Source organism: Chenopodium album, chromosome 24, assembly GCF_948465745.1.
Source record: "Chenopodium album chromosome 24, dcCheAlbu1.1, whole genome shotgun sequence".
NCBI classification, from domain to species: Eukaryota; Viridiplantae; Streptophyta; class Magnoliopsida; order Caryophyllales; family Amaranthaceae; genus Chenopodium; species Chenopodium album.
This window is the reverse complement of record NC_137857.1, coordinates 9,055,848-9,083,832: the sequence shown is the minus strand read 5'-3', so window position 1 is coordinate 9,083,832 and position 27,985 is coordinate 9,055,848. Positions and strand designations below refer to the sequence as shown.

Sequence of the window (27,985 nt, the reverse complement as noted above, 5' to 3'; positions counted from 1 at the left end):
AACAAGGTCATAGCTAGTGTAATTGCCAAAAATTACTAGGTTTTGTTATCTTTCGCAATTTAGCATCACAAATTCTACGACGCTCAAACTCGGTGTTTCAATTTCGCGACTCAATCAACTATCATAAGCCATTAAACCCTAAACACACCTCACTTTTTTAAGAGTTGTCAGTTTGTCACCGATAGTCAAGACCACCACCTCATAATCAAATACCCGCTCATGTTGCTCTGTGCTCATGACCCCATCCTTTATCAGTTCATCACCAATACACAAATCCGATGTCAAAACACTCGAATCTAGACCGCATCTTGGTACCGGGTCAGCTCAAGCCCATATTCTATCTCTCCAACTTTCTTCTGTTGAAAAATGAAGATATTGCCAAGCTCCTATGATAAATTGATAACTGGTTATGGCAATTTCAGGGCATCAACAATATTGTCACCCCTTCTTAAACCCCACTTCATCTTCTTGCTTTCTCTCTCCTAAACTTCACACCAATTTCCCTCCTTTCTTCCTCAATCCTCTCAACTTCAAACTTCACTGTTCACAGAACAATACAATCCAACTAGAAACCCAGAAATCCCAACCTCTTAACACTTACAAGAAGAAAAGGAAGCCAAAACCAAGCTTTTCTGATCAAATTCGTGATAAATGGTCTGTCAAACCTGTTTCTCATACCCAGAAATTTCCATGGCAGATTCAGCAACAACAAGATGAAGAAGATGAGGAAGAGGAAGAAGAACACCCACCTTCAATTTCATCGTCAGAATTTGTGGGAAATCATAAGGAGGTAGAATTAATTTCTGGGGTTGCTCAATCTCCTAAATTTGATGTTAATTTGAATAATAGAAGCAAAATTGAAGAACCCATTTCTGATTTTAGTAGAAAATTTGATAAAAAGTTGAGTAATAAAGCTAGTAATCATGTTAATATTGAATTGGGTAATATTTCGATTTCATCTTCAATTGCTGAGAAAAAGGAATTGACAAAAACTGAGCTAATTAGTGGGAATTCAGTGAATAATTTAGCTCCTGAGAAAGTGGTTGGATTCAAGGAAAATGTTGAGAAAAATGCTGCAACTGTTAGGTTGCAGAAAGATAGTAGTAGTAAAGTAACATTATCTAGAAGCAACTATGATGATGTTAATGGTGGCGATTTTCGGAAAGTTAAGGCTGTTAGTGAGAATGATGTTAAAGAGAAAAGGTTAGATAGGTTGCCATGGGTACATGATCCTGAGATAGCTGATGAAGAAAGGCGGTCGAAGAGCAAGACCTGGTTAGCCGAGAAATCGATTCCGGAATATGAACTTAATAGATTGAGGAATGTAGCATTAAGGATGAAAGAGAGGATAAAAGTTGGGGCAGCAGGTGTTACACAAGCCTTGGTGGATGCCATTCATGACAAATGGAAGATTGATGAAGTTGTGAAACTCAAATTCGAAGGGCAGTCCACGGTTAATATGAAAAGGATGCATGAGGTTCTTGAGGTCAGATTGCTTTTCTATATATTTGTTCTTGATTCCTGTATTTTCATACATGTTTGTAGACTAAAATATTAAATATGGCATGATTATGCATAGGATAGCTGCTTGTAGTTTTTCATTATATTTATGCTTCTAACATATGTTTTCATAATTTCATTGTTAAGTTGTATACTCATGCTTCATATTTGAATGTGTGATGTAGTTGGTTTAGGCTTTTGGAGTGTTTGAGTGTGTGAATTTAAGGTATGTTTTCATATTATTTGCTAGAGTAAAACAGGAGGCTTGGTGATATGGAGATCAGGTAGTTCCGTGGTGCTATTTAGGGGATTGACCTACAAACTAGACTGTGTACAAACATATAAGGAAGTGAAAAAAGTAGATTTAGATGTTTCAAATCCTCCAGAAAAACGCGCTCCTGATTCTGCGAGAGTTCAAAGGAAACTGTCTGAAGAAGAGTCGATGGAGATAAGTGAGCTCAACAATCTGTTGGATGAGTTGGGTCCACGATTTGTCGACTGGTCTGGCCCTCCTCCATTGCCTGTTGATGCAGATTTGCTTCCAGCAGTAGTTCCTGGCTATAAAACTCCATTCAGACTTCTTCCTTATGGTGTACGGCCTTGTTTAAAAGATTCGCAAACAACTCAATACCGTAGGATTGCAAGGAACACCCATCCACATTTTGCTTTGGGTATGTCAGAAATGATTACAGTGTTCACAGTATAAATTATAAAATCTTACTGACTCAAGCGATATTATTCAATTGATTGTGGTAGGGAGGAGCAGAGATCTCCAAGGTCTGGCTGCTGCTATGGTAAAGTTATGGGAGAAAAGTGCTATAGCCAAAATTGCCATTAAACGTGGTGTCTTAAATACTTCCAATGAGAGAATGGCTTGGGAGCTTAAGGTAAGACTTGTCTTGTTTGTTTGCTTGGTGAATTTCCAGAAAAGTTGAAATCTAATACTAATTCCTTTTGAAAGTGAGGGTGATAACTCTCATTTTTGTTAACTGAATTATGTAAGTCCAAGATCATTGCTAGTCTGTCTTCACTTGTAATCTAATATGCATCAGATATTGAAGAAAATTATATTTGACGTGTCAAATGAAAAGCTTTGATCTCTTTTTGTCAATAATGCAAGGGTGTATAATATACCATGTTTTCTTAGAGAACTTTCAACTTCCAATTGCAGAGACTGACTAGGGGGACATTACTCTCAAGAAATAAAGAGTACATTGTCTTTTATCGAGGAAATGACTTCTTGCCCCCAAATGTAACAAAATCGCTGAAGGAAAGGGATAGGCTGTCGATGCTTAACTATCAAGAAGAAGAAGAACGGCGGAATGAATTAGCTTTGGTTAATTCAAACTCCAAAAACTACAAGGTTCCTATGGTCGCGGGGACTCTTGCAGAGACCGTTGCTGCAACCTCTCGTTGGGGAAAGCAAGTAGACAATGAAGATGTGGAGGAGATGATAAAAGATTCAGCTCTGGCTAGACATGCTTCACTGATTAATTATCATAAAAAGAAGTTAGCTATTGTAAGTTATTGTTACTTTATAAAGGATTTCACATCCCAATTCAAAGACATAATGCGCTGTTGAATCCTCTGAAAAATGCTCTCTGATTCACCATTTCTTGTTCTAAATTGCTTGCAGGCAAATCAGAAGCTCAAGAAGGCTGAGAAGGCTTTGGAAAAGGTGCAAGGATATCTAGAACCAGAAGAGCTCCCTACAGATTTAGAAACGATAACTGATGAGGAGAGATTAGTATTCCGTAAAATTGGCTTAAGCATGAAGCCTTTCTTGCTTGTGGGTAAGCATGTGAACTTAATTCTTAGGTATATATATATGCATCCTAAAGAACTACTTACCAAAGCTGCTTCTTTTACAGGGAGGCGAGAAGTTTTTGATGGTACCATAGAGAACATACATCTGCACTGGAAATTCAGGGAGTTGGTGAAGGTAATTGTGAGGGGCAAAAGTTTTGGACAAGTTAAACATCTTGCAATATCGTTGGAGGCAGAGAGTGGTGGTGTGCTTGTATCAATAGATAAAACTACTAGAGGCTATGCAATCATTCTATATCGAGGAAAGAACTATCAGCAACCTCTTCGGTTGAGGCCTAGGAATCTACTGACAAGAAGGCAAGCGTTAGCTCGGTCAATCGAACTGCAAAGACGTGAGGTGAGCTCTGGTGATCTATCTTTTATCATTTGATATAATGAAAACATTCCTCTTACATTTGTCGTACTTACTCACACAGGGACTGAAGCATCATATATCGAGTTTACAGGAACAGATGGAGTTGCTGAAGTCTGAAATAGTATGTATTCTTACTAATACGTATTATATACATATATTTTATTGCATCTTTGAAATAAAGTTTTAAGGTTGACCCACTTTTTTTATAAAATTTTGCAGGAAGATATGAAAAATGGAAAAGAGATTGATGATATGGCGTTTTATGAAAAATTGGACGATATTTCTATTCCTTCCGATGATGAGATGGAAGAGGTAAGATTAAGAGGGGTTTTGTATGCTTGTACAAACACTATAGGATAATTTTGGAGGGAAAAGAAAGAGGAGATTGAATGATGCATTTTCACTTGGACATAAAATGGGGAAGAGTAGAATATTTTCCTTTCCGTTTAAGAAATAAAATCCATTTAGCAGCTCGAAAGATTTGGAAGGATATAAATGTCCAACTCTCTCTGCCCTCACTTTGATTCTCTATCCTGTCTTTCCCTTCCTTCAATGGTTGCTAAGAACACTGAACAAACATACCATTAGTGTGGGAGGTAACAAGGCATTTGAGCACAATTTTGGGTTGGTAAAGACTAAGAGTTGATGGGATTTCGCCCAAGGGATCTTTAATGTCACTGAGTTCTTGCTGATTAATGATTCGATTTTCTTAATTGTAGGATGAAGATGAAGAGGCCTACTTGCAAACATATGATAGTGGAGATGAAAATGGTGCTGTCATAGATGCCGAGTCATCTCAAGATTATGATTTAGATGCATAGAAGTTACCAGAGTAATTATAGGTATCCAGATGTATGAAACTGACCAATGTACTCTGTATATAATTATCTAAGATATATACAAAAATTTACTGAAAGCAGTTTCATTCCTTTGGTATGACAATCATCATTCATTCATTTATTAGCAACTGTGTGCGTCACAAACTCACAACATTGGGACGAGTTTTAAAGAAGAATTTCCATGAATAGTTGTTTAAGCTATAAACAAAATTTCAAAGCTTTATATAATTCTGTTAGTGAATTCAGTCTTAAAAGCAAAAGCCATTGCTTGTGCAATTACAATAACCCGTCTTTATCAAAGAAGTATGACATGCTGGTACCAGCTACCAAGTGAACTATGTGCTTAAAATCGCAACGTAATAACTATGTTTTCTTAAAAATGTGTTGGATTATACAGCCAAAATTCATCACCATTACAGCCTTTTTTTCCCTGGCTTCCACGCGTAGTTTTCGTTAATGGAAGCAAAGCAAGCCATTGTTAAATTGCTCCTGAAATTTTAACGAGTGACAGTACTACCACAGCCTTTTTTTTCCCTGGCTTCCACGCGTAGTTTGCGTTAATGGAAGCAAAGCAAGCCATTGTTAAATTGCTCCTGAAGTTTTAGTGAGTGACAGTACTACCACAGATGATTGATTCTACCTAATTTCATAATTATAATTGTTATCGGAAAATTTAACTTATTTATTCATAATCTATCTCAACACATACCCAGCAGGCCAGCAGTCAGCAAATACTGAATATGCTTGAATTTTAAGAGTCCTGTGCTTAACATCATCACATTCACCATTGCAAAATCAATTTTTGATAGGTAAGGAGGGTCATATCATGCGGGAATCTCACACAGATCAACCCAACCCGGTTTAGCGGGCTAGGTCCTTTGGGAAGGGGGGGAGGGAGAAGGGTTAAGGAATTCCCACCCCAAAGTACCTCTAGTGAAGTTTCCCACAACCTCTTGGTTGTGAGATGACAAACCCTGGTAATTGGTGCCATTACAAAATCTATCGTCATGATAGTTTACAATGTAAAATTGGCAGGTAGATGTCTGTAGAATACATATTATTGGACCAAAATGTAGACTAGAGTGCATGTTGCAATCACTAATCCTGAAAAGTCCGCATTCTCGGGACCTTCTGTAAGGCCCTAGCAGAAAAGGATGCAATTAAACTTGAAACATTGAACGGGTTGAAGTCGTCAATCAGACAGAAAATTAGTCCACATAATGAACATCAATGGGACCTGTTATTACCATTTTATCGAGCTAACATAAGTCTTTGATTTGGGGCATCATTTTGAGAAAATAGTACATAGTATCAATACTAGTAGAAATAAGAACAAAAACAAAGCAAAAATTTTTCCAATGCCACACAAACCACAGAGCGGTTATTATCCCTCCTTTCACCAGTGAAACCCATGATTGTGGCATTCAAATATACATCAGTCTAGTGATTAAATAAACAACATGCCTCAGAATCACGCACTCACTTCTGCCTTTTCTTCTTCCTTCTTTCCAGTTTTGCTCATTGTGTTAGCACCTTGCTGCTCCGTCTTCTTTTGGGCACGAATCAAAGCTCTTCTAGCACGGGGCCTCATTTCTCGCACTTGTCTAGGAGGCATAATGTATGGCTCAAGGGGTTTATCAGCAAATGGGTGTTCATCGCCAGTAAATATCCTAAGTTTACGGTCTCTATCCTGCATCCATTAGAGTCAAAAGTAAACAGGTTTTTCTAATTGATTCCTTCACAGATCAGCAAAATGGTTGATATTAGCTGTACCATACAAAATAGGCATCATGTCACAGAATATAACTAGTAGAATATAAGGCAAAATACGAAGCAATAAGAAGGTAAACAATAGAACATATGAAACTAGAAGGGAAAGTGCTAAAAGACGAGAATATAAACAACTGTAACATAAGATCTCCCAATGGACTTCATAAAATAAGTTTTTAGGCTCAAGAAGTAATATACTTACATCACGTAATTTATTTCTAGGAAGCATGCGCAGGACAGCTTTACGAATAACTTCAGTAGGATCCTTGGACATCTGATCCTTCAAACTTCTTTCCTTGAGGTGACCCACATGCCTATACAACCAATACAGACAAGCATAAGCATAAAAGGTTCAAAAAAAAAAAAGCAAGTACATCAGTAAAGCATAAAATCAGACAAATTCTGATCTCAAATTCCCCACTTTGCAGACCAGTTTAGCAAACATCTAACACCCATCTTCATTTTCCCTTCCTGCATCTCATACAACCTCCATAGGAACACCCCCCTCCCCCCCGGCAAATAGTTTGAACTTTGAAACTATCTCTGTATGATCACTTTTACAAAGTAATCTACTAAACTTGTAAGACAAAGCATCCGACATCGCCATCCACATAACTTTCTACGTTAAGCAAGTAACACTTCTGGAAAGAATTCACCACCCAGCATAGTATCCATCATATTTATACCCAAGTTGTCCAAGGAGCTTACCCAGTGTGCCATCGATAATATTTATCAGTAAGTTTCCTCCCTGTAACGCAGATGTCTTTAGCATTGAGGACAATGCACATATCTCCATCATCACGATTAGGAGCATATGTAGGTTTATCTTTCCCTTGGATCACAGTAGAAATTTGAGATGCTAACCTCCCAAGAACCTAAGCAAAAGCAACAGAATAGTTACAGAAAAACCAACACAAATCCATAATACAAGACAGCACTGAGCTAAAACAATAATGTAAGCCAACGTGGAGTATTAAAACATAGTAGATCTGAGCTTCCTTCAAAATTGGAGGAAGGGAGCCTGAAGATGGTTAAGCAAGATAGTTACAATAGAGAAAAACTAATTGATGAATCACCTATCGTTTTCAAGGGTCCGACTCAAATTATAGATCTTACCCATACTTTCTATTTTTTAGAAGTATGAGTGTTAAATATATTATTCTTTTTCAGAGATCCCGAAACTGATACTAGTTTGCTTGAAAATAAGGATCCAACAACATAACTTTCACCTAAATATATAAGATCATAAAATGGGAAAAAATATAGATCCTCACCTGGCCTTTGGCATCAAATACCCTCCAACGCAAACCATCCAAATCAATACGCCTCAAGCCAGCAAGGGCTCTCTGCAAAAAGAAAAAACATGGTATGTCAGCAAATGCATATAAGTTGAGTATACTAACCAAATCTGCACAGAAAATCAGATACAACAGGGAACTGTCTCAATGAAGACAATAAATAGCATATCATCCCTTCAATACATTGGAAATGCAAATCAGTCCATTACTGAATGATCACAAATTCTTAAACACGATCAAGCAAGACACATAGCTAAACACAGCATCCACTACCAAATTCCAAGAGAAGATATGCCTACTAAACTATGGATTCGAAAAATTCCTATCATCATGACACTACTAACAAGCCCTGACTCTGCAGATAATTGGATGCTGAAGTATAATCGCAAAGCCTACAAATGACTCCTCAATCGACACAAATGTCGCATCAATGATCAACACTATGTTTCGACAACCGATTAGCTCTCTCCATATCCTCATTCGCTAATCACCAAGAAATTCAACAGAAGCCATTCCCAAATCAATTCAAAAAGCTACCTAATTTACCAAAACACAAGAATTTCTAAACCTTACCCACTGTTCCATAGTTCAAGTAGTACAACTAACAATCATCAACCAAAGCAATGATACATCTAATTACACCACAGTTCTTTTGGGCATTTTCACAAACACATTGCGCGCATTCAATAGTGGGTCGTTTCAAGTACCAAAAAACAACATGGGTACTTAAATTTTACCCAGAAATCATAAAGGGTACCCCAAAAATCCCAGAATTGGAAGTTATAATATACAAATTGAAGCAAATGATAAGTAAAAGTAAAAATCAGAAGGAAGAGAAGAGATGAGATTACCTTCATGTTATTATTGAAGGCTCCTGTAACCATCTTCATATTGAATGCAAAAGTAAGAACAGATCTTGAACGATATACAAGAAGCAAGCTGGTTGAAGAATGGAGGGTTGCTGCTTTGAGAGGACTGTTAATTTGTTAAACCCTTGAAGAGAAAGAGAGAAATAGCAATAAGGGAGAATTAGCCTGATACTCCGTATTAATTTTTATACGACTATTTAATAAATACTTCGTATATATATTTCTTCTACTTCGTACTGTAATTTTTCCCTGGGCGGGATGGGCTGGGCTGGGCCGGGCCAGTTTCAGGTCTTTTTTTTTTTTTTTCGACAAGGATGAATGATGAGAATTGATCCTTAGACCCTCTAGAACCGAGAAAGAAACTCTAACTACTAAAGCTATCCTTCACTCTCAACATTTTCGGATTCATTGATGGGATAATTTTTTTGCGTGTGTGGAGAGTCACCGGACACAAGGACAAGTGATGTGAATTGATCCAAGATTTTTGAAATCGAATAGGATAATATAAATGGGGTTTTTGGGTCATGTTCGGGTTGAATTAAAGTCATTTTTCTATTTATTCCCATTAACCTTTATTTGGTTTGTGAAGGGATTAAAAACAATTTTCCCAATGGTGAAACATTATAATTTAAGTGCTTAATAATGAGAAACATTTTCTTTTATAAAACAAGAAAAGTCTCATTTTTCTCCATTCTCCTCATAGTCCTCACCTCCTTTTTACTTTTCACTTGTCCATTCTCAAATTTTCACTCCTATTTTTATTTATTTATTTATTTTTATTTTTAACAACTAATTAACTATCTTGGTAAGGAATCAAACAAAAGTAAAATTAACACAATTGTGGTTTTCCTTGTAATAGAATTTCCATGAAAAACTAATGTTTCATTGAAAATGTTTTAATTACATCAATCCAAATAGGGCGTACATGGAATAAATTTTTTTGACATTTACATTTAGAAATATTAGACAAGGTAAATGAAGAAATTGATTCAAATAATTTTACCAACGATAATTTGTTACGTCATTAGATTTATATACCTCCCGTGCATTCACTATTTCTAATTTTTTCCTTTAATAACATGGTAAAACGTTGTGTTGTAAATGTTTTTTTTTTTCCTGAAAAATGCAAATGTTATTCAAACATAAAGGACGTGAATCTTAGGTTATCCAGAACAAAGAAAAAAAAAACAAAAAACAATCTCTGATTTTTTTTTTTTTTTTGAAACAACTGGTAGTCGATTATATTAAGAAGAAGAGGACATTGAGTCCATCAAAACATACGGGGCAATCTCACAAGGACAATGATTAACCCACACTTATTCAAGACCGAAAGGAATAACTCTAGCGAGACAATGGAAGAGTTATCAGTTTCGAAAATGACTTTCTTCAAGCCAAACATATTAGTCAATTTGACAGCATGCACCAAAGCCTTCCCTTCTGCAATAATTGGCTCAGGCCCGGTTATGGCCCTGTGCAAAGAGACCAACAGCACAGGGCCCCCCAAACTCAAAGGGCCTAATTTTTGGTAGCAGCCCAGTCCTTTACTTTGTCAATTTGTCTGTAGCATACTGTGTAGGATGTTACTGTCATATACTCACTTCTTGGGTATAGTAAAATCTACTACAGTAATTATTTTATCCTATTCATACTTTCCAATTTCCACATGTTCTTCAGTAATGCACTAATGCCTAGGAAGTAGGAAATTCAAGAGTTTTCGGATTTTACTATTTCTTTTACTCCGTACTAACTTTCTTCTCTGTTTTTTCTTTTCTTTTTAATGGGACATTTCCCAACTCTCTTGTTTCACCCAATTATAATTATCTATTTATCTTATCAATTTACCATCCTCTTACCTCTTTTAATTTTCAGCTAACATATATTGTGACATGTCAATAATATTCATTGTAAATAATATTTTCACAATCCTTCAATAATCTTCAATATAATAGCACTTTCAAGATTTCAAACTCTTTTTTTTAAGGCAAATTTCAAGATTTCATACTTAACAATTACATCCCTTGATTTCCAGCTATCATCAAATTCACCTCTTATAAATTTTAATCAATTTAATTGTTTTTATCAACATCTAACTACTCAAAACGATTTAAAGTTAAACTATACATTGTATAATTTTCAATATATATTCTCATTTATTGTTAGTGAAATTTTGAATTTCAATTTAAATATATATTGTAGTAGGGGCCAATTTTATTTATTTATCTATTTCATTTTTTTGTTGAGGGCCCTTTTTAATGATTAGAATAGGGCCCCGTAATGGAATGGGACGGCCCTGAATTGGCTCCCAAAATCCTCGAACCCTCCTAGTTGCAGAAAACAGAAAAATCCTTGCCACCATGCCCATCCCAATCCAGCCAGCAGGGTCAATATATAGAAGCATCACAATTGATGATCTTCAGTTCTTCCCAATGTTGTTTGGTGGTGCTATCCAAGTCTTGGGGCTAGCTGACGCAACTGAAGCTTGCAAACTCCCATACACCTTTTCTGCATAAAGCTTAATATCCGCAGCAATTCGTCTAGTGCATCACCTACTCTAATTATTAATTTAACCTACATACAAAACTTCACCCTTAAATTAACATCCTTTTCTTTCCAATTTTTGTTAATAATTTCGCCTCTCTAGCTTTATTTATACCTTAATTTTTACGGCAGAAATGATTCAAGAGCACTTTACTGATTTATACCTAATTCAAGAGCACTTTTAAATTAATTTATCAATTTATCTAAATATTAAAAGAAAATTATACTAAAAAAAAAAAGTATTTTTAATTTCTATAGTCAGCTTTTAAAATGAACACAATTTGTATATGCATTACTGATTTTAAACTTACAAAATTCAAAATTGAAAATGGACAATGCTATCATAAGTGCCATACATCACATAACATATTGATTTCTTCTCATTTGATTCCAAATTTTCAATAATCCTTCATTTGATTCTAGATTTCCAAACCTATGTCGTCCTATTATATGCGACTCTCATTATATTACGTCAAAAAATATCATTCTCCATCGGTTCTTTTCATCTCACTTTCCATATTGATTTTTTTTTTTCTTCCATACTCACTTTACTTTATTTTTCTACTAGATTAGTACCTGTGCATGGTAACGATAAGTAATTTTTCCTAATTTAAATTATATGAAGTAAGTAATCTATACACTTTAATCATCACTAAATGTTTTACATTTAGCGGTATTACACATTTTTACTGGACTTTTCTTTCTCTTAATTTGTTTATTCTGTAATCAAATGAGTATTTTAAAGAAATCAATGATTGACATTATCCATAAAATCAGTTAGAAAATAATTGAGCTTATTCATACATTGCAGATTTTTTTACAAAAACAATAATAAAAAAATGAATAATGACATCATATATTAAATTGGCGGGAATATTTTAATGAGGAAACGACACAAAAGATAGGGAGAGGGGTTGATTATGTCAACAACGTTTTGTGTTCCTATTAGTTAATAGAATAGATGGACTTATTTGCCCCTTTACCAACTTTGCTTGTTTACCCTACAATCATTATACTTATTCACACACTTTTAGATTTAAATTTATTCACCTTTTTTTAATTCTTAACCTCACCTGTTTTTTGTACATACATTATTTCTCACAAATTATCATATTTTATTGTACACCCACTCATATTGTTCTATATTTTCTTAAATTGTGTATCTATTATAATTGAATGAATATAAAAGAACGGAAGTACTGCATACATTCTACAAAATATGGTGAAAATGATATCTCGATTATTTTATACGTTATTCTTTTTGATAATTTTTTTTTAATATGATAAAAGATAAGGAAAAAGAAAATAGTAGTAATCCTTCCTTGCTAAGGGAATTTCTATTTTCTAATGCATTGCAAGAGGAAATGAAAAATAAAGAAGATTTATTACAAGCTTTTCTATACTACTCGTATCACTTAATAAATGATTATCTATCATGATGAATGGTATCATTCATGCACCAAGAAATTTAATATGTAGTACTCATTCTTTTTGACTGCAAAACCCCACGACCATTTCACAACCAATCTAATTTAGACTTACTAAAAACGAATGATAACAACCAATCTAAACTTCCCAAAAAAGACAACCACACCTTCTTGGAAGGTGTCTCACGGTCTCACCTTGAGTGTTTGACCATAACAGGGATTAACTACTTTATCCCCATTTCTCTTACTCCTTTATAAAAAATAAAAAAAAAAAAAAATACTCCTACTTTATCTTCTTAATATATACGGTAGATAATTTTTTTTTTTTTTGAAACCATATGGAACATAATACATAGACTAGTATTTACATTATTTCAAGAAGAAAAAAAAAACCTAGTATTTACATACACTCCACTACTCCAGTACTTCTTCAAATTAGGGCGTTTTGAGGATCATGGAAAGGAGGGATAGTTTGTCCCTCCATGTCCTCTAGGAGTAACCTGGATTCGATCCTCACCCCACCTCTCATGTGATAAAAGGGTATTCATATCCCCCGTATCTTACCGTGTAAGAAAAAAATTAAAAAGGGCGTTTTAGTCATCTCTCTTCATTTCATTTTACGTCATTATTATAGAGTAATACTCATAATATTCTAATTTTTATTTTCCTATTGAACTTTAATCTTTAGTCATTATTTTATGTTGTCTTTCTCTCTCTTTTTTTATTTTTTATATTTTTTTTAATTCCTCTTTTTTTCTTACCCTTACTCCCACATAATATTCCTCCAATACATTTTATTCAAGTTGTTTTAATATGTGTGCAAATTATAATCGTAATTTGTTTTTTTACAAATAGAGGTAGTATAAATAATTCAAGTAAACTTTTAATGCATATACTTCGGGCCTGTTCTCATACGTTTATTTTCAGTTCAGTTCAGCTCTAATAAGTTCAGTTCAGTTCAGCTCCTATTTTCCTTCTCTTATAAAATATTCATTTCAGTTCATTTCAGTTCAGTTCAATTCAATTCCTAATTCCCTTCTCTTATAAAATATTCATATCAGTTCAGTTCAGTTCTAATAAGTTCAGTTCAGTTCAGTTCAGCTGGATTCAGTAAATGAGAACATACCCTTCGTATTTTATTTATCTTGCATTAAGTTTTTTTTGTTTTTTTTTTTTCCCTAAAGATATCCTCTTTTATTTACTTTAATTTTGCAAGAACTTTTTATAAAACCTTGACAATTTTTTTTTATAGGAAAAACTTTGACTATAATCTGTAAAAAAAAAAATCTAAAAATCAAAGAAAAAAGAGATAAAAAAAAAAATATAGCTGGCAATATACACTCAAAGGGTATACTCGTCATTCCACATCAAATACATCTCTCCTAATAAATGCATTACATTGAGCCTCTTTTTTTTCATTTACCGCTTTTCATTTTTTTTTTCCGTTAATTTTTTTTTCTACTCTTTACTTTCTCTCTCTACTCTCTAGTTTCATCATCAATGGCGGCTTCTTCTTCTGCTAACGAAGTATGGCCACCTGGGTTCCGATTTCATCCTACTGATGAAGAATTAATCCTCTATTATCTCAAACGTAAAGTCTCTCGTCGTTCTTTGAAGCTTGATATTATCGCTGAAATTGATGTTTACAAGTTCGAACCTGAAGATTTACCTGGTACGTTTTTTTTTTGAGAAAAAAAAAAAATAATGCTGATTGTTCAATCTTGGGGATTTTGTGAACTTTATTGTTTCTGGGTATTTGTTTGATTATTGATTTTGTGAAAGATTTACCTGGTACGTTTATTTTCGAAGAAATTATTATTTTTGGTATCGATTTTGATGTTGTTGTTATGACCTTGTTTCTTTTGTTGATTGTTGAATTTTGGGGTTTTTGTGATGTTTGTTGTTTGTAGGTATTTCTTTGATTGTTGATTGTCGAATCTTTGTGAAAGATTTGTTGAATTTCATTTAGGGTTTATCTTTGTTCCATGATGAATCTTAATTTCATTTAGGGTTTTTGTGAATTTTGTTGTTTGTGTGTGTTTCTTTGATCTTGTTTCTTTTGTTGAATCTTTGTGAAAGATTTGTTGAATTTCATTTCATCATTTTTTCAATGATGAATCTTGATTTTATTTAGGGTTTTTGTGAATGTACGCGGTGTGATGATCTTGTTTCATTTTCATGAGTATTGACTTTTCATTTTTTTTTTTGATCGTTGTGATATCATGGAAGATTTGTTGATTATGGATGATTCTTTGTTGATTCTTGATTTGGGATGTTGAACTCTTATAATCTTGCCCTTTTTTGAATTTGGGTGATTTTAGGAACTTAGCCATAAATTAAATTTATCTGATTGCATCTGAATTATTTGTAGGGTTTCTCATCTATAACGGAATTCATGCGATGTGGTGGGTATTTCTTTAATCTGGTTTGTGTTGCTCTGATCTTGAATTTGTATGTGGGGTTGATGGTGTAATTGACCGAAATGTCTAATATTCAGATGTTATCTTGTGTATTGTTTTTTTTTTTTTTTTTTTTTTTTTTTTTTTTTTTTTTTTTTGTGAGGAAATATCTTGTGTATTGTTTACTAAATACCATAGTGATTTTGTTATTTTTTATATTTTATTGTGGTGTAATTATGTGTAGGACTTTAGGGTTTCTCATAGTATTTGATAGGTTTTAACTATTAGATTGCCTTTTTAGCGGAATTTTTGCGATTTGGTAACATTGTTTATGTTATGTTGATCAGATCTTGAAAATATGTGTGTGTGTGTGTGTGGGGTGATGGTTTAATTGACCGAAATGTGTAGTAATTGATGATATCCTATATGTTGTATACTAAAGATTGTAGATAGTTCATAGGTTTAATTTTAATAATATGACAACATCTGTTGCAGTGCGAAAAGTCATTTAGCAATAGTCCTGCTATTTCATGTAGCTATGAGAATAGACTAGTTTTCATCTATATCATGGTTTGATTGAGTTTGATGATATCACCGTTTTTGCGCATGTCGTTAATAGACTATTGTTACATCATGAATATTATGTGCATTGAGCAACCAGTTATTAATAGGACTTTTTGTAACTTGGGTGCAGGGCTATCTTTACTGAAGAATGGGGATCGGCAGTGGTTCTTTTTCAGCCCCAGGGATAGGAAGTACCCAAATGGATCAAGGTCAAACAGAGCTACTAAACAAGGCTATTGGAAAGCAACTGGAAAGGACCGTTCTATTACCTGTAATGCCAGGAATGTTGGTATCAAGAAAACTTTGGTTTTCTACCTGGGTCGTGCCCCTACTGGCAAACGCACAGACTGGGTTATGCACGAGTATGTATTAGAGGAAGATGAGCTGAAGAGGTGCAAAAACGTTTATGATTACTATGTGATTTATAAGGTCTTTAAGAAGAGTGGTGCAGGTCCTAAGAACGGTGAGCAGTATGGAGCCCCTTTTAAGGAGGAGGATTGGCCTGAAGACGATTACCCAAGAAGCACATCCAACTGCAACCAGCTCTTTACTGCCCAGCAGATGGTCAGTATTCCTCCAATTGATATTTGTCAGAATGCCCAGGTTGTTCAATCAGTGAATGACATTGATGAGTTTTTAAACGGTGTGCTTGATGAGCCGGCACCATTGCCACTAAATGATGATGACGACTTTGATCAAGCTCTGTCTCAGGTTGGTTGTGTTTTCCATCGTCAATGCTGACTTTTAAATGTTTTTCTTGTTAATATATATAGTCAGGCTTATAAAGTAGTGAGGGTCGTGAGAATTATCTATAATGTATTATCAACTAAATCTAGTGGCAATTTGGTAAAATTTAAAGATAAAATTTAAAAAAAACCCAGCCTTGTCCCCTTTACCAATCAGTCCCACATGTTGTCTCTCATTCTCTCTTCCCTATCAACGTAAAGCATTAAAGTTGCCATGGAACTTCAAAATGGCGCTAGAAATCCTTTTACTTTACTCTCACTCCTCGTGTCTATGTATTCCTTCTGGTCTCTGTGTAATTTGATTATTAGGTTTAATTATAAATATAATTGCTGAAAATCTATATGGACCTGTGTGATTAGCATGTCAGGTACACCTGCAAGGATCATTCTCATTTGGCTTGATAATCACATACAATGATATCAATTCTCATTTGGCACTAAACCTGAAAAGTTTGTTTATTGTATTTGTAATGAAAACCTAATGTACTTGTTACTGAATGTACCTTAGCTTCTCACCATAATTATACCATAACTTTTGAATTCTGCTTTTTATTTATCATTTTTATAATTATTCTTTATTTTTTATGGAACTATTATGCTGAAGTTGCGTGCTATTCATGTTTCAGTTTATTGGTGAAGAAGATCATAGTTTGGTGACAAACCAATCATTTGTGGAAGTTAGTACTTTTTTCCGGGATGATGATTTTATCGAGATGGATGATCTTTTCGGTCCAGGACCTGCCCAAGGCCTCGATACATCGCTATCACAGCCAACTAATGCAGAAATTTTGGGGAATTCAAACTTTAGAATGGAAGATGGGGAATTTACACTTCAGAATTCACAGCCTACTTATGGAGAAATCCAGGGGAACTCGCACTTTGGAATGGAAGATGGTTTGAGTGAATTTGATTTGTATTATGATGCTGATGCCATATTACATCAAGTGGGAGCTAGTGATTCGACACTACCTTTTCAATACCATAGGTCACAGTCACAAGGAAGTGAATTGGTTAGTGAGACGTGGACTTGTGAGCCGAATTTATGCGTCGTCAACTCCACAGTACCATCCACAGGTACATACTCACAGTTTCCATGCTAACACTTCAACCTAGCATGATGCATTATTTTATGTAGATAGCCCGGATTAATATACTTTTGACCAGTCAAACTAACCCTTGTGAGTCACTGTTCATTTAATCATTCAATTGGGTGGAAAATTGATGGTGTTTTTTGTATATTGAAATGGAGATGGCAGCTTGTCCTCAATCAGCTCACATAGACTAGTTTTTTTTTTTTGGAGGTTTTTGGGTATGTTCATGTGTTGTATATGGTGGTCTGTCAGATCCAAATTACTATCTAGTTAGATTTTGGGGTTGTTTGGTAAAGAGAGTTTTGCCAAAATAGTAGCTTATTTGATCAAAGGAGAGAGAGTTCACTTCACAAGATCAAAGGAGGTTCCATCCCAAAGCCATATGGCAATAGGAGGAGTAGCCCTTAGCCTTATAAAGTGTTTAACTCTCTCTTTTTCAACCAATGTGGGACTCTTACATGTGTTACTTGGTGGAATATACTTCAACATATGTTGTCAATTTATCATGTCTTACACACACAAAAAAGTCTTAATTTGTCATTTCAAAATTTTGCAACAAAATAACTGTTGTTTATTATCTAATTTTATCACACTTCTTTTCAAACCGTTATTCTACCAGCTAGTCAAAGTTTCTAATATAAACACCTAGTCAAACCAGTTAATTCAAACTAGTTGTAACTTATAATGAACTAAATACCAAACAAGGTATTCTATGCTACTCCCTTTGTTTCTTTCATTTGCTGAGACATAACTTTGACCATTAATATATCTAATTGTTTATTAGTAAAATTTATAACAAAATTAAATTATGAAAATAGACATTGCCACTAATCTAATGATATATTATGTAATAGCATTTATTTAAGTCAAACAAGGTATGTGAATAGTGTAAAAGTTAAAGGCATGTATAAAAAAAGGAGGGAGTAACACTTCAACTTGGCATGATGCAATATGTTTTGTAAATAGATCGAATTTATGTAGCTCCTCAGTTTTCTTTACAAATGCAACATTATGCCACACGTTATGAGAAAGAGATAGATAAGGCAAATAGACAAATTAGCTAAAATGGCTTGAACACAAATAACATGTGTTTGTCTTAGTGGTGTTCATATTATATTGCTAATTTGTTAATTTTCATTTTCTAATCACTTTCTTAAAATGTGCATCAAGATGACATGTTGCACTTCTTAAAAACGGAGGAAGTACTTTTTTATAGCCAAACTAGCTCTTTTGATCACAATACTTTATTTATTTACTTTATATCTATGTTATCTTGAATATACTTCCTTTTGTTACTTTTTGTTGTACTCGCTTACTATGTTGGTTCGTTCATTTTTTGTTTTATTCAATTTGCATCGTTTTATATTTGGCTTATCCCTTTTGCCATCTTATCTCCTTAACTCTGCAATAATTATACTGTTCCACACACTTTATTACTTAATTTCAACTTTTTCTTTCACAAACCCATATTTTATCTTCTCTTTCTTATTTATCCTAACTATCTTACACCCACTTACATTCTTGAACATATTCTTAAATTGTGTGCTTATAGTACATAAAAGAATGGAAGGATTATAACTTTTCAATTTCTTAACCTTTTCCTTTAGTTTCATCATTCAAGTGGTGGAAAATTCAAAGTTCTTTTTTTCGTTCTTTCTTTTTTTTTTTTTTTTTTTTTTTTTGGTGTGGTTGTGTGTGTGTGAAATGGAGACGGTTGCTTGTAATTGATCGGTTCAGAAAAGACTAATTTTTGCTGATATTAGAAGTTTTTGGGTATGTCCATCAGGTGTTGTATATGATGGTGTGTCTGAATCAATTCAAAAGCAAAATCAGGAAGCTGAAAGTTCTCAATCTTGGTCTTCTTTATGGTCCTTTGTGGACTCTATACCTGCTGCCCCAGCATCAGCTGCTGATAGCGCCTTGTTGAACAAGGCGTTTCAGCGGATGTCTAGTTTCAGTAGGTTAAAAATGAGTTCTAAAATCTTCATACCCGCAGTTTCAGGTAGTATCAATAGTAAATCTTCGAGTACAAATGCAGGAAGCAGATTAAGAGGATACTTCTTTTTTTCGTTTTTGGCTGCCTTATTTGCTGTAGTATGTGTCTTTATTGGCTCAAATGCTAGTGCATTTGGAAAATTACATTGCCGCATGAAATTGTAAAATTTATTTTCCCTTGGAGCCCTCATAATTGTATGTATTTGTGGGAACCGAAGGAGAATTGTGAGAGTAAATATGTAATTTATTCAGCAATTGCTGGAGTTATTCTACATGTTGATGATTAGTCAAATCTGAATATTAGAAAAAACCTGTTCATTAAAATTTTTAGCTTGCTGTCTGCTGAAGGAGAAAATTCAAGTTTATCACCATGATAAACTTGGTATGGGATATGTTGGTCTCTTCTTTTTTTTTTTTTTTTTTTTTTTTTTTTTTTAAATAAACAGTTGGGATAAGTTTGTCATTTCACGGATAGGTTTGTCATTTCACAATTATGTAAGTGACATTCGAGTAATGGCCGTTAGTTTGACGTTACATTCTTCATGTATGAGTAAAAAACTTCATCTTCATCTTCTTCTCCGATAATAAAAACTTTAAATTCCCACGAGTAGCTTCGATGGAGAAGGACAATAAAACCCTACCCTTAAGGGTTAATCATGCTCTTTACTGTAATTTTTATAGGGTTCTGGAAATGTGGTGGTGGATATGGCATGATTGTCCATTAACTTCGTTTCTCAAGGTTCTTTATGGGTATTTGTCTTCATTGCGACTACCATCGTTCCTCCATTTTTGAATGGAGAAGTTGGTTCATTATGGTTTATCTTTTATTCTCTCTTTTTATTCTATTTTTTTTTTTTTTTTTTTTTTTTTTTAAAGGGAGAAAAGTAGGATCTTTAAGTTGTCATCGACCATCAATGGTGGTGAATGGGCTTTTTTCTTTGGTTTCTCTCTCTACTTTTAAGATTTTTTTGGATGAAATTATTTAACACCTTGAAGTAACGACATTGGTTATAGGTCGTCAAGTGGCAACTGTCAAAACAGTAGAAATATTTACCAAAGTGTCATTTGATAACAAAAGTGATCACCTTGGGCTTGTCTTGCTCAACATTGGGTTCAATGTATGCTATATTATAATTACGAGTAGAATAACATGAAAAAATATAGTTGGAGTCATGAAAAAAAATAACTTTCTGGATTAAACTCAAAATAAATTAAAAGTCCATAAAAATTGAATGTGAAAAAACTACTAAACTAGCAAACCCTAGCCAGAGAAGAGGGGGTTAGTGTTAGCCGGAAAAATGAATGATGTTGGCAACTACGATTGACTGATACTCGAGCTTTTCTCTCTTTACAAAGCTAAAAAAAGATACTCCTTGGTATATCATTAATGATTTTGAACTTCAAAGTCTATTCATCATAGTGTTCCACTGTTCCATAGTTTTCCTGGCAATAGCGCAAAGTATAAAAGATGACAATACACTAGAATTGGTAAAATATGGGAATGGTTTTAACAATGTGGTCAAGCAACTTTCCTTATAATTCATAAACAATATAATTCCTTTAGTCATGCACTAACTTTTACAACTGTGTTAAGTTTTCTCATATGGTTATCCACTATTCAGGACCAAGGTCTTCGACGTTGTCAGGATTTTCGGGAGAGGCTTCCTCTGGGAAATATTCTTCGCCATTGAACATTTGTTCAAACATCTGCAAACCAGATATTAACCAAGTTAGCACACTCGGGTTTCAATTTCTTTCAAATGGAAGCCCAAGGGAACTCCCATCTTGGCACAACATTGCATAAGCCTAGAGAAAAGTAATTTAAGCAGTGAAGATATTACTGCAATCATATACAGGCCAAACAAGGTCTAGTTGCAAGAAATAGTAGATGCATCTTCTATAGTCAATTGGCACAAGTATCACTGCACAAAATCGAGTAAACATACCTTCTTTGTAGTGTCAATGAGGTTATTATAACTTAAATTTCCATCAGGAGAGGGGCTGCTGCTGATAGTAGACACTGATTCCTGCAATGAAGCATGGAGACAAACTATGGTCACCTATCGGAATTTTGCTCAAAAACCTCGTCCAATTATCATGATAGATAAAAGATGCAAAGCAACAGAAAACAAATATGATCAACTACAAGCTTTTTTTATCTTTAACATATAAAGAGAATTATTATAATCACCCATCAAATCTATACATATCTATCTTGTGCATATCCAAAATATCATTCACAGGATTACAGAAAATAATAATAGATGAGCTACAATGACCATCACAACGTTGAAACATGCATGTTCCCTAACTGTAGTAATACTCAAATAAAATAAATAAAATATATTTTGTAACTCAGAGGAAATGCCGAAGATGCTACTGACTACAAAATGACTGTATACAACAACCAAAAAAAGAATCCCCAAATCTCTAGCTTATAACCATTCATCTATTTACTCCGGAAGCACGAGGCATACTTAAAAAATATAAAGAGGGGCAGAAGAGCATTCTGGTCTTGTAACAACCATCAAGGTTCACACCTCTCACTTGCTCAAAAGATTGATATAATAATAGATGACTTTCAGAAACATCATAGAAACATCCATCAATTATCAATCCTATACCTACTTCACTTGGCCAAATGTTTGATCATATTAACCATTGAACAAAAGCATCCCACCACACAGCCTATCTTTTGCAAAATGAAAAAAAAAAAAAAAAAAAAAAAAAAAAAAAAAAGCCCTCTTCTATCTCCAGCTTCACCAGCAATTATCAATCTCAGTGGTTGAGTTCACACCTCATCACCCAAATTATCTCCTCTATCCTTGCCTCCCTCTTCTATTATGGTGACCATTCCTCCGCTCACAAAGGATTGTCTTTGTAAACCTCGGCAACAACTAGCTCCCCTATGTTTCACAGAAAAGGGTTGGGGGACTAAGAAACAGTTATCAATTGCTAGCCTATTACAGCAGCACCTTCTCTCCAAATGGCTATTGCTTTACATATATAAGTTAGGACGCAGCTTCTCTAACAGAGTAACAGCCATTGATTAGTGAGAGCAAGGCTGCATGTATGGGGTATGGGTCTCCCCTGACCATGTCTAAGTTGGGATAAACAAGCAGTAGTAGCTGGTGGGCGGTCTGCGTAACAATCCAAACCATTTTTTTTGCTGACTTAAGCAAAAGAAATTCATGTATGGTGGGATAAAAGAAAATTGAGGATCATCCAAATGACATAAACAATGAAGAATCCATTAAGTTGATAGAATCGCATCGATCCAATAAGAAATGACCAGGACCATAAAGACTGGATAGGGGATTGATCAAGAATGACATAGCACACAGGCACCTTCATGAGGAATAGCCTAGAGCAAAAATAAAAGCCATGAGATTATGATTATCCAGTCATGGTATACCAAGAAGTTTTGCCAGTATTGCCACTACTAAAGATAGCTCAATCTAAAAGTTGCTACACAAATGAATGCACTTCCAGAAACTATTGACTGGGTTGAGCCTAAAGAGCAGGAAAATGGGTATTAAGATCACCAATTTTCTCTTTTTATTTTTCTTTTGGGTGGGGTGTAAGGGAAGCAGTCAAACCTCTGTAATTTCCTGGACATATAAGGCAGTCCACACCAATGCTGGTTTTTCCTCTTCTGTAACTGCACTCTGATCTACTAACTTATCTTCAGGAATTTCTGGAGCCTTTAACTCAGAGCTTCCAGATGTAGGTTGCTCGAATAAAGTACTAATTGCAGCATTTAAAATTTTCTTCCCTTGGCTGGCATCATCACACAAAGTGGAGAGGTGCAAAATAAACCTGTTGAACAGGAAGTATGCAACATGAGTCATTTGCAAATTCCTTCTTATTTCTTCTACATGTACATTGCATCGAAGATAAGGAAAGATTAGATCAGACAGACACATAATGCACATAAAAGTACACAATAGTATTCATATGCCCAACATTTTTAAATATCTAGTAAGATTATTAGTTACTTTGCAGAATTAGAGGTGCTACATATGTCGCTGTTCCAAAAAAAAAAGAAGAAATGCAAATCATAGACAAGTTACAACTGGTCTATATCTTAAATAAACACATATATTTCTTAAGCTTGTCCAGGTTCTCAAATTTCTAGTAGGAATGTAGATTACCATTTCACTTGCAGAATGAGAGGAGGCCATAATACATTCCAAGAAATAAGGATATAAAAGCATATAATTGACTGTTTTATATTGGCATCCATCACCAAAAAAAAAAGAAAAAAAAGAAACTGGTTCCATTTGCCACTGATCTCACTAGTGGAATCAAAATTTGACTTCGGATGTATATCACAGTTAAGGTGTAGCTGCTCCTTTCAAGCATTACTAATAAAAGACCACAAGCAATCTCATAAGTAAAGTTCTGGAGTCAGGAATAATGTAAATAGAGACAGACAAAGATTTGTTGGCTTTTAAACTTACATGCCCACGGGGCACACTGCTGAATTGCTGCCTAGTTGGAGAACCCGGACTGATGTTGCCTGCTCAGCGTACAAAGCTAGAGATAAAAAATAAAAAAAAAAAAAAAAAAAAAAAAAAAAAAAAAAAAAAACAATAGCTTATAATCCCCCCTTAAACTATATATAAGAATCGAATAAGGCATCTACAAATCTTACATCTGGGAGGATATACTATCAAAAGGTTTGAAGCATCTGACTTCAATGATGTTCTAGTAATACATATCCCCCTTGCCACCTTTTTTATATCTCTTGGGATGGAATTGAGAACTTCGTTGCAAACCATCTGGCTTAGACAAAGTCAAACCTTGAGGAACTACAAATTGTGGGTCAATAAGCAATTGCTGACTCAAGATATCCTGACCAGAAGCCAATCTAACACCTTTATAAAGACCACTACCCTGCAGTATAAGTAAACTTGTCACATTATCTGGATATATACTACGTGCTATGGAGCTACTAGTTGAACACCTATTAACAATCACATTTCACACCTTATCTGCAAGCAAAGCTGTTACTGGCATTCTCAGTACCTGTAAAATTTGAAAAGAAAAAAAATAAGGTTTAGTAAAAGCCTATAATGTTAAAAATCACCTTCAGAAGAGAATTGCATCAAATTCACAATGTTAAAACAAGAAGAGAATATTAACATGGACATGAAATGAGCTCAATTTGGTTTCATGGTAATTCAACAGATTAGGACTCTAAATGAAGGGCAAAACATCTACAGAAATCTTAATAATATCATCAAAACTGGTCAATGATTGATAAAATTATTGCAAGATATTAGTAGCAAAGTTCATCACTTGAGCGATTTTAATTGTCAGCTTATCATAATTTCCCACCAAACATGACTCCTGAAAATCCCTCTTAGAATGGAAAGCCAGCTCCTGGTTATACAGACTATAAAGATGATGTCTTTATACAGATGAAGTCTAACAATAATGCTCACACACAAGGCCATTAAAGGAGGAGGGGGGGGGGGGGTGGAAGGGGTACTAGGCAAGCATTCTCACTCACACAGTTGAAACGAAGTTGTCTTGGCCTTACCCATACAAACAAACCAAAAAAAAAAAAAAAAAAAAGGTGTCTTATGCTTATCTTATCCCTACACATTTTCAGAATAGGGTGTTTTCATTATTCTCTAATAGACACAGCTGACTATCATTTACAGCAAAATATATGCAACACAAAAAAAAAAAAAAAAAAAAAAAAAAAAGATGGGAAAGGCAGTATTTTTGTTACAGTTCAAAAAGTCACAAGAGTATTCTATCGAATAGGAAGGTCCACTCCTCTGCTAAAAAGGAACCGAACAAACACATGTAGATGGAAGTAAAACAATGATTGAACCAAGACAAGACTTTCTCAGTAATTCTCTCAGGCACCTACATATATGCATCCTTTGACAGCAGCACGACGGCAGAAAGCTTGTGGCAACTCTCCTTGGCCATACATAGGATATAACATAGCACCTGGGGCATTTGGGAATCTTAAACAGGATGGGGAGATAGTTGACAGGTAGATAAACAAAACTTCAGCCTTCGTCAATTTCAAACAGAAAAGGAATAAGGAAAAAGGAAAAACTATATGAATATCAATAATCATGTTGATATAACAAATGCTCACCTTCCAATTGACGAGTGATACAGAGCTAAACGACTAATCCCATCCTTTGTCTTGAGCAGATCTTTGCAGACTTCTAAATTTTCTTGGTCATAATCCGCAAGTGCTATGGCGTACAAGATAATCCTAAAGAGATAAAAGTTATAGGTCATTAAGTACATTGTATAGGCAGACAAGAAAACAAATCCAACATTGAATCAACTTCGACTAATAACACCATCTTACATAACAGTAATACGAAGCATGAGTAACTATTACAATAAAATTAATTTAGATCAATAGTCTTGTACAGTTAACTTGAAAGTAAGAAACAAAAAACAAGGAAACACAGATGGATAACAAGAAATCAACATTGCAACAAAGTGACAATGGTAAGGGGGCAGAGGAGATGAGAAGATGTACCACTAGATTGATTATTTTGAGCTTAAAAAAATGGTACTGTTATGAAATACATGTTTCTAGAGGACAAATGGGACTTAATCTCCTCTCAACTAGTCAGCTTCTTGGTTAGTAGAAGTTCATCATGTCTAATTAAAATTACTAGCCCTCAATGTTTATATTTGGCCTTCCACTTCTTTCACGAGAGTTTCTAATCCGCATTCTCTTAAATCTCCACTTGGCTCACAAAACTTCTCTGCTTAAAGTGTCTCAACCATCAACGCCTAGTCCTCTCCATTTTAGCCTGAAGCCCTAAACCAAAGTTACTTTTGCCTTATTCAATCAAGTATAATTTTACTTTTATTTTCTATACAATGCACATCAAATGAAACATTTGGACAATTCACCGTAAAAATTAGCTCTAATCTTCCCAGACGATTCCAGATCATCAAATTCGATTTAATAAGAATTCTAACTACATTCTATTTCTAAGATTCCCTAGCCAACACTTTTACTGTAATAATTAGCTCAAATGTTTCCAGATGACTTCAAACATCACATTCAATTCCACAAGAATCCTAGCTACATTCTATTTCTGTAATACTACCCTAGACAACACAACTCTTTTTACAGTAATGAGTAGCTTTATTCTTCCCATATGAGCTCAAAACATCAAATTCGATTTACCAAGAGTCCTAGCTACAATCTAAACAGTAGTTCTATTATTCCCTAGACAATGCATTCTACAGTAATGATTAGCTCTAATCTTCCCTGAGATGAGTTCGGAATATCAAATTCGATTCAACAAGCATTTTAGCTACATTCTGCCTTCTAATTCTATGATTCCCTATACAACACTTTCTACTATAATGATTAGCTCTAATCTTCCCATATGAGTTCAGTACATCAAATTCATTGACAATAGTTCAAGCTACAACCTATTTCTATTATTCCCTAGACAACAACTTCCATTGTAATGATTAGCTCTAATCTTCCCATATAGGTTCGGAACATCAAATTCGATTAAACAAGAATTCTAGCAATACTTCCTACTGTAATGATTAGCTCTAATCTTCCCATATAGGTTCGGAACATCAAATTCGATTCAACACGAGTTCTACTAATCCAATAACACGCAAAAGAAAATAAAGCAAAAATCAATTCCTATCAAAATTCACAATAATTAAAAAAGATAAATTACCATTTAATCTTCTGATTCAAAGAATTGTTATTCAACCGAAACTTATTCAAAAATTCAATAAAAGGACTCTCCAAATCCTCCTCAGAAATAACACCTTCTCCCTCCCCACCCAAATGCTTCTGAACAATCTTAAAAAACTCCATTAATGTCCGCTTCTCAATCAAACTCAACCCCTTATCCTTAAAAATGGCGGCCCTCGAACCGGGTACACTCGAAAACCCCTTCTTGTCACCATCATAGATCAAACTAGCATCAACACCCTTAAACTCCAAATAATTATTAACCCCAGATTTCAACAACAAATCAATCGCAGAATCAGCACAAAACAAAACCCTAGGACCCGAAACATCGAAGCAAAATCTACGACTACAATCGTCCAATTCCGCCGGAAAAGGAGGGATCTCGGCATCGGAGAATAGGGACTTTGAGGAGAGAGAAACGACGTCGTATTCTTGGGAAATTGGAGAAGGTTGAGGAGGGTGAAGGGGAGGAGAGAGAAGGTGAGAGGAGAGTTCGAGAGGAGAGAGAGAGGAGAAATGGGAGCCGTAGAAGGGGTTGGGGTCGAGGTGGAGGACGGATTTTCCGGCGGTGGATGCGGCGGCGGCAATGATGGATTGAGGAAGTCCGGTGCCGATTATTGTTATGTCGAAGGTGGTTGGATCTACCGGCGGGAATTCCGGCGGTGGTGGAGAAGGGTCTGACATGGTGGTGGTTGTTGGATGAGTGGAAGAAGTGGAGTTGTATGGAAAATTAACAAGGGTAGGAAACAGAGTTTAGCAAAGTTAATTTACAGAGTAATTTATACAGTACTTTTGTGTCAGTTGATGTGTATAGCACTTTTTTTTTTTTTTTTCCTGAAAGCAGATGTGTATAGCACTTAAAAATAGAAAATAAATAAACAAATTATAACTTTAACCGAGTAACTCGAGGAACTCTAGTCACATGGTAGTGCCAGTCACATGGTGGCGCCAGTCACATATAAAAATCTGTGAAGTATTAAATTCATAATTTTTATATGTGGCTGACCACACCGTGTGACCGAGGTTACTCGAGTTACTCGGTTAGAG

General features: G+C 34.8%; 3 protein-coding genes and 1 pseudogene across 4 annotated transcripts; 2 read left to right on the top strand and 2 right to left on the bottom strand.

Moving 5' to 3' along the window:
* The first annotated feature begins 176 nt into the window (after nucleotides 1-176).
* On the top strand, nucleotides 177-4,645 carry LOC145611666 (CRM-domain containing factor CFM3, chloroplastic/mitochondrial-like). The gene is made up of 9 exons (XM_081667018.1): nucleotides 177-1,486; nucleotides 1,751-2,171; nucleotides 2,257-2,387; nucleotides 2,672-3,019; nucleotides 3,137-3,293; nucleotides 3,372-3,664; nucleotides 3,744-3,803; nucleotides 3,902-3,994; nucleotides 4,402-4,645. Exons 1-9 carry the CDS (start codon nucleotides 410-412, stop codon nucleotides 4,501-4,503), a joined length of 2,682 nt encoding a protein of 893 aa, XP_081523144.1. The 5' UTR covers nucleotides 177-409; the 3' UTR covers nucleotides 4,504-4,645.
* Nucleotides 4,646-5,717: 1,072 nt separating this feature from the next.
* Nucleotides 5,718-8,596, bottom strand: LOC145611824 (uncharacterized). The gene is made up of 5 exons (XM_081667194.1): nucleotides 8,441-8,596; nucleotides 7,566-7,637; nucleotides 7,000-7,166; nucleotides 6,494-6,605; nucleotides 5,718-6,211 (listed from the first exon to the last, which is right to left on the bottom strand). The coding sequence occupies exons 1-5, from the start codon at nucleotides 8,477-8,479 to the stop codon at nucleotides 5,993-5,995; spliced, it is 609 nt and encodes a 202-aa protein (XP_081523320.1). The 5' UTR covers nucleotides 8,480-8,596; the 3' UTR covers nucleotides 5,718-5,992.
* A 5,249-nt stretch (nucleotides 8,597-13,845) lies between these two features.
* Nucleotides 13,846-19,492, top strand: LOC145611168 (NAC domain-containing protein 17-like). Its single transcript, XM_081666447.1, has 4 exons — nucleotides 13,846-14,095; nucleotides 15,517-16,097; nucleotides 16,759-17,206; nucleotides 19,010-19,492. Exons 1-4 carry the CDS (start codon nucleotides 13,924-13,926, stop codon nucleotides 19,381-19,383), a joined length of 1,575 nt encoding a protein of 524 aa, XP_081522573.1. The 5' UTR covers nucleotides 13,846-13,923; the 3' UTR covers nucleotides 19,384-19,492.
* Nucleotides 19,493-20,572: 1,080 nt separating this feature from the next.
* Nucleotides 20,573-27,622, bottom strand: LOC145612153 (rab escort protein 1-like; annotated as a pseudogene). The gene is made up of 9 exons (XR_014106546.1): nucleotides 26,919-27,622; nucleotides 25,343-25,465; nucleotides 25,106-25,205; nucleotides 24,211-24,249; nucleotides 23,876-24,117; nucleotides 23,682-23,757; nucleotides 22,818-23,037; nucleotides 21,165-21,245; nucleotides 20,573-20,925 (listed from the first exon to the last, which is right to left on the bottom strand). The product of XR_014106546.1 is annotated as a rab escort protein 1-like (transcript).
* Between the last annotated feature and the right edge of the window lie 363 nt (nucleotides 27,623-27,985).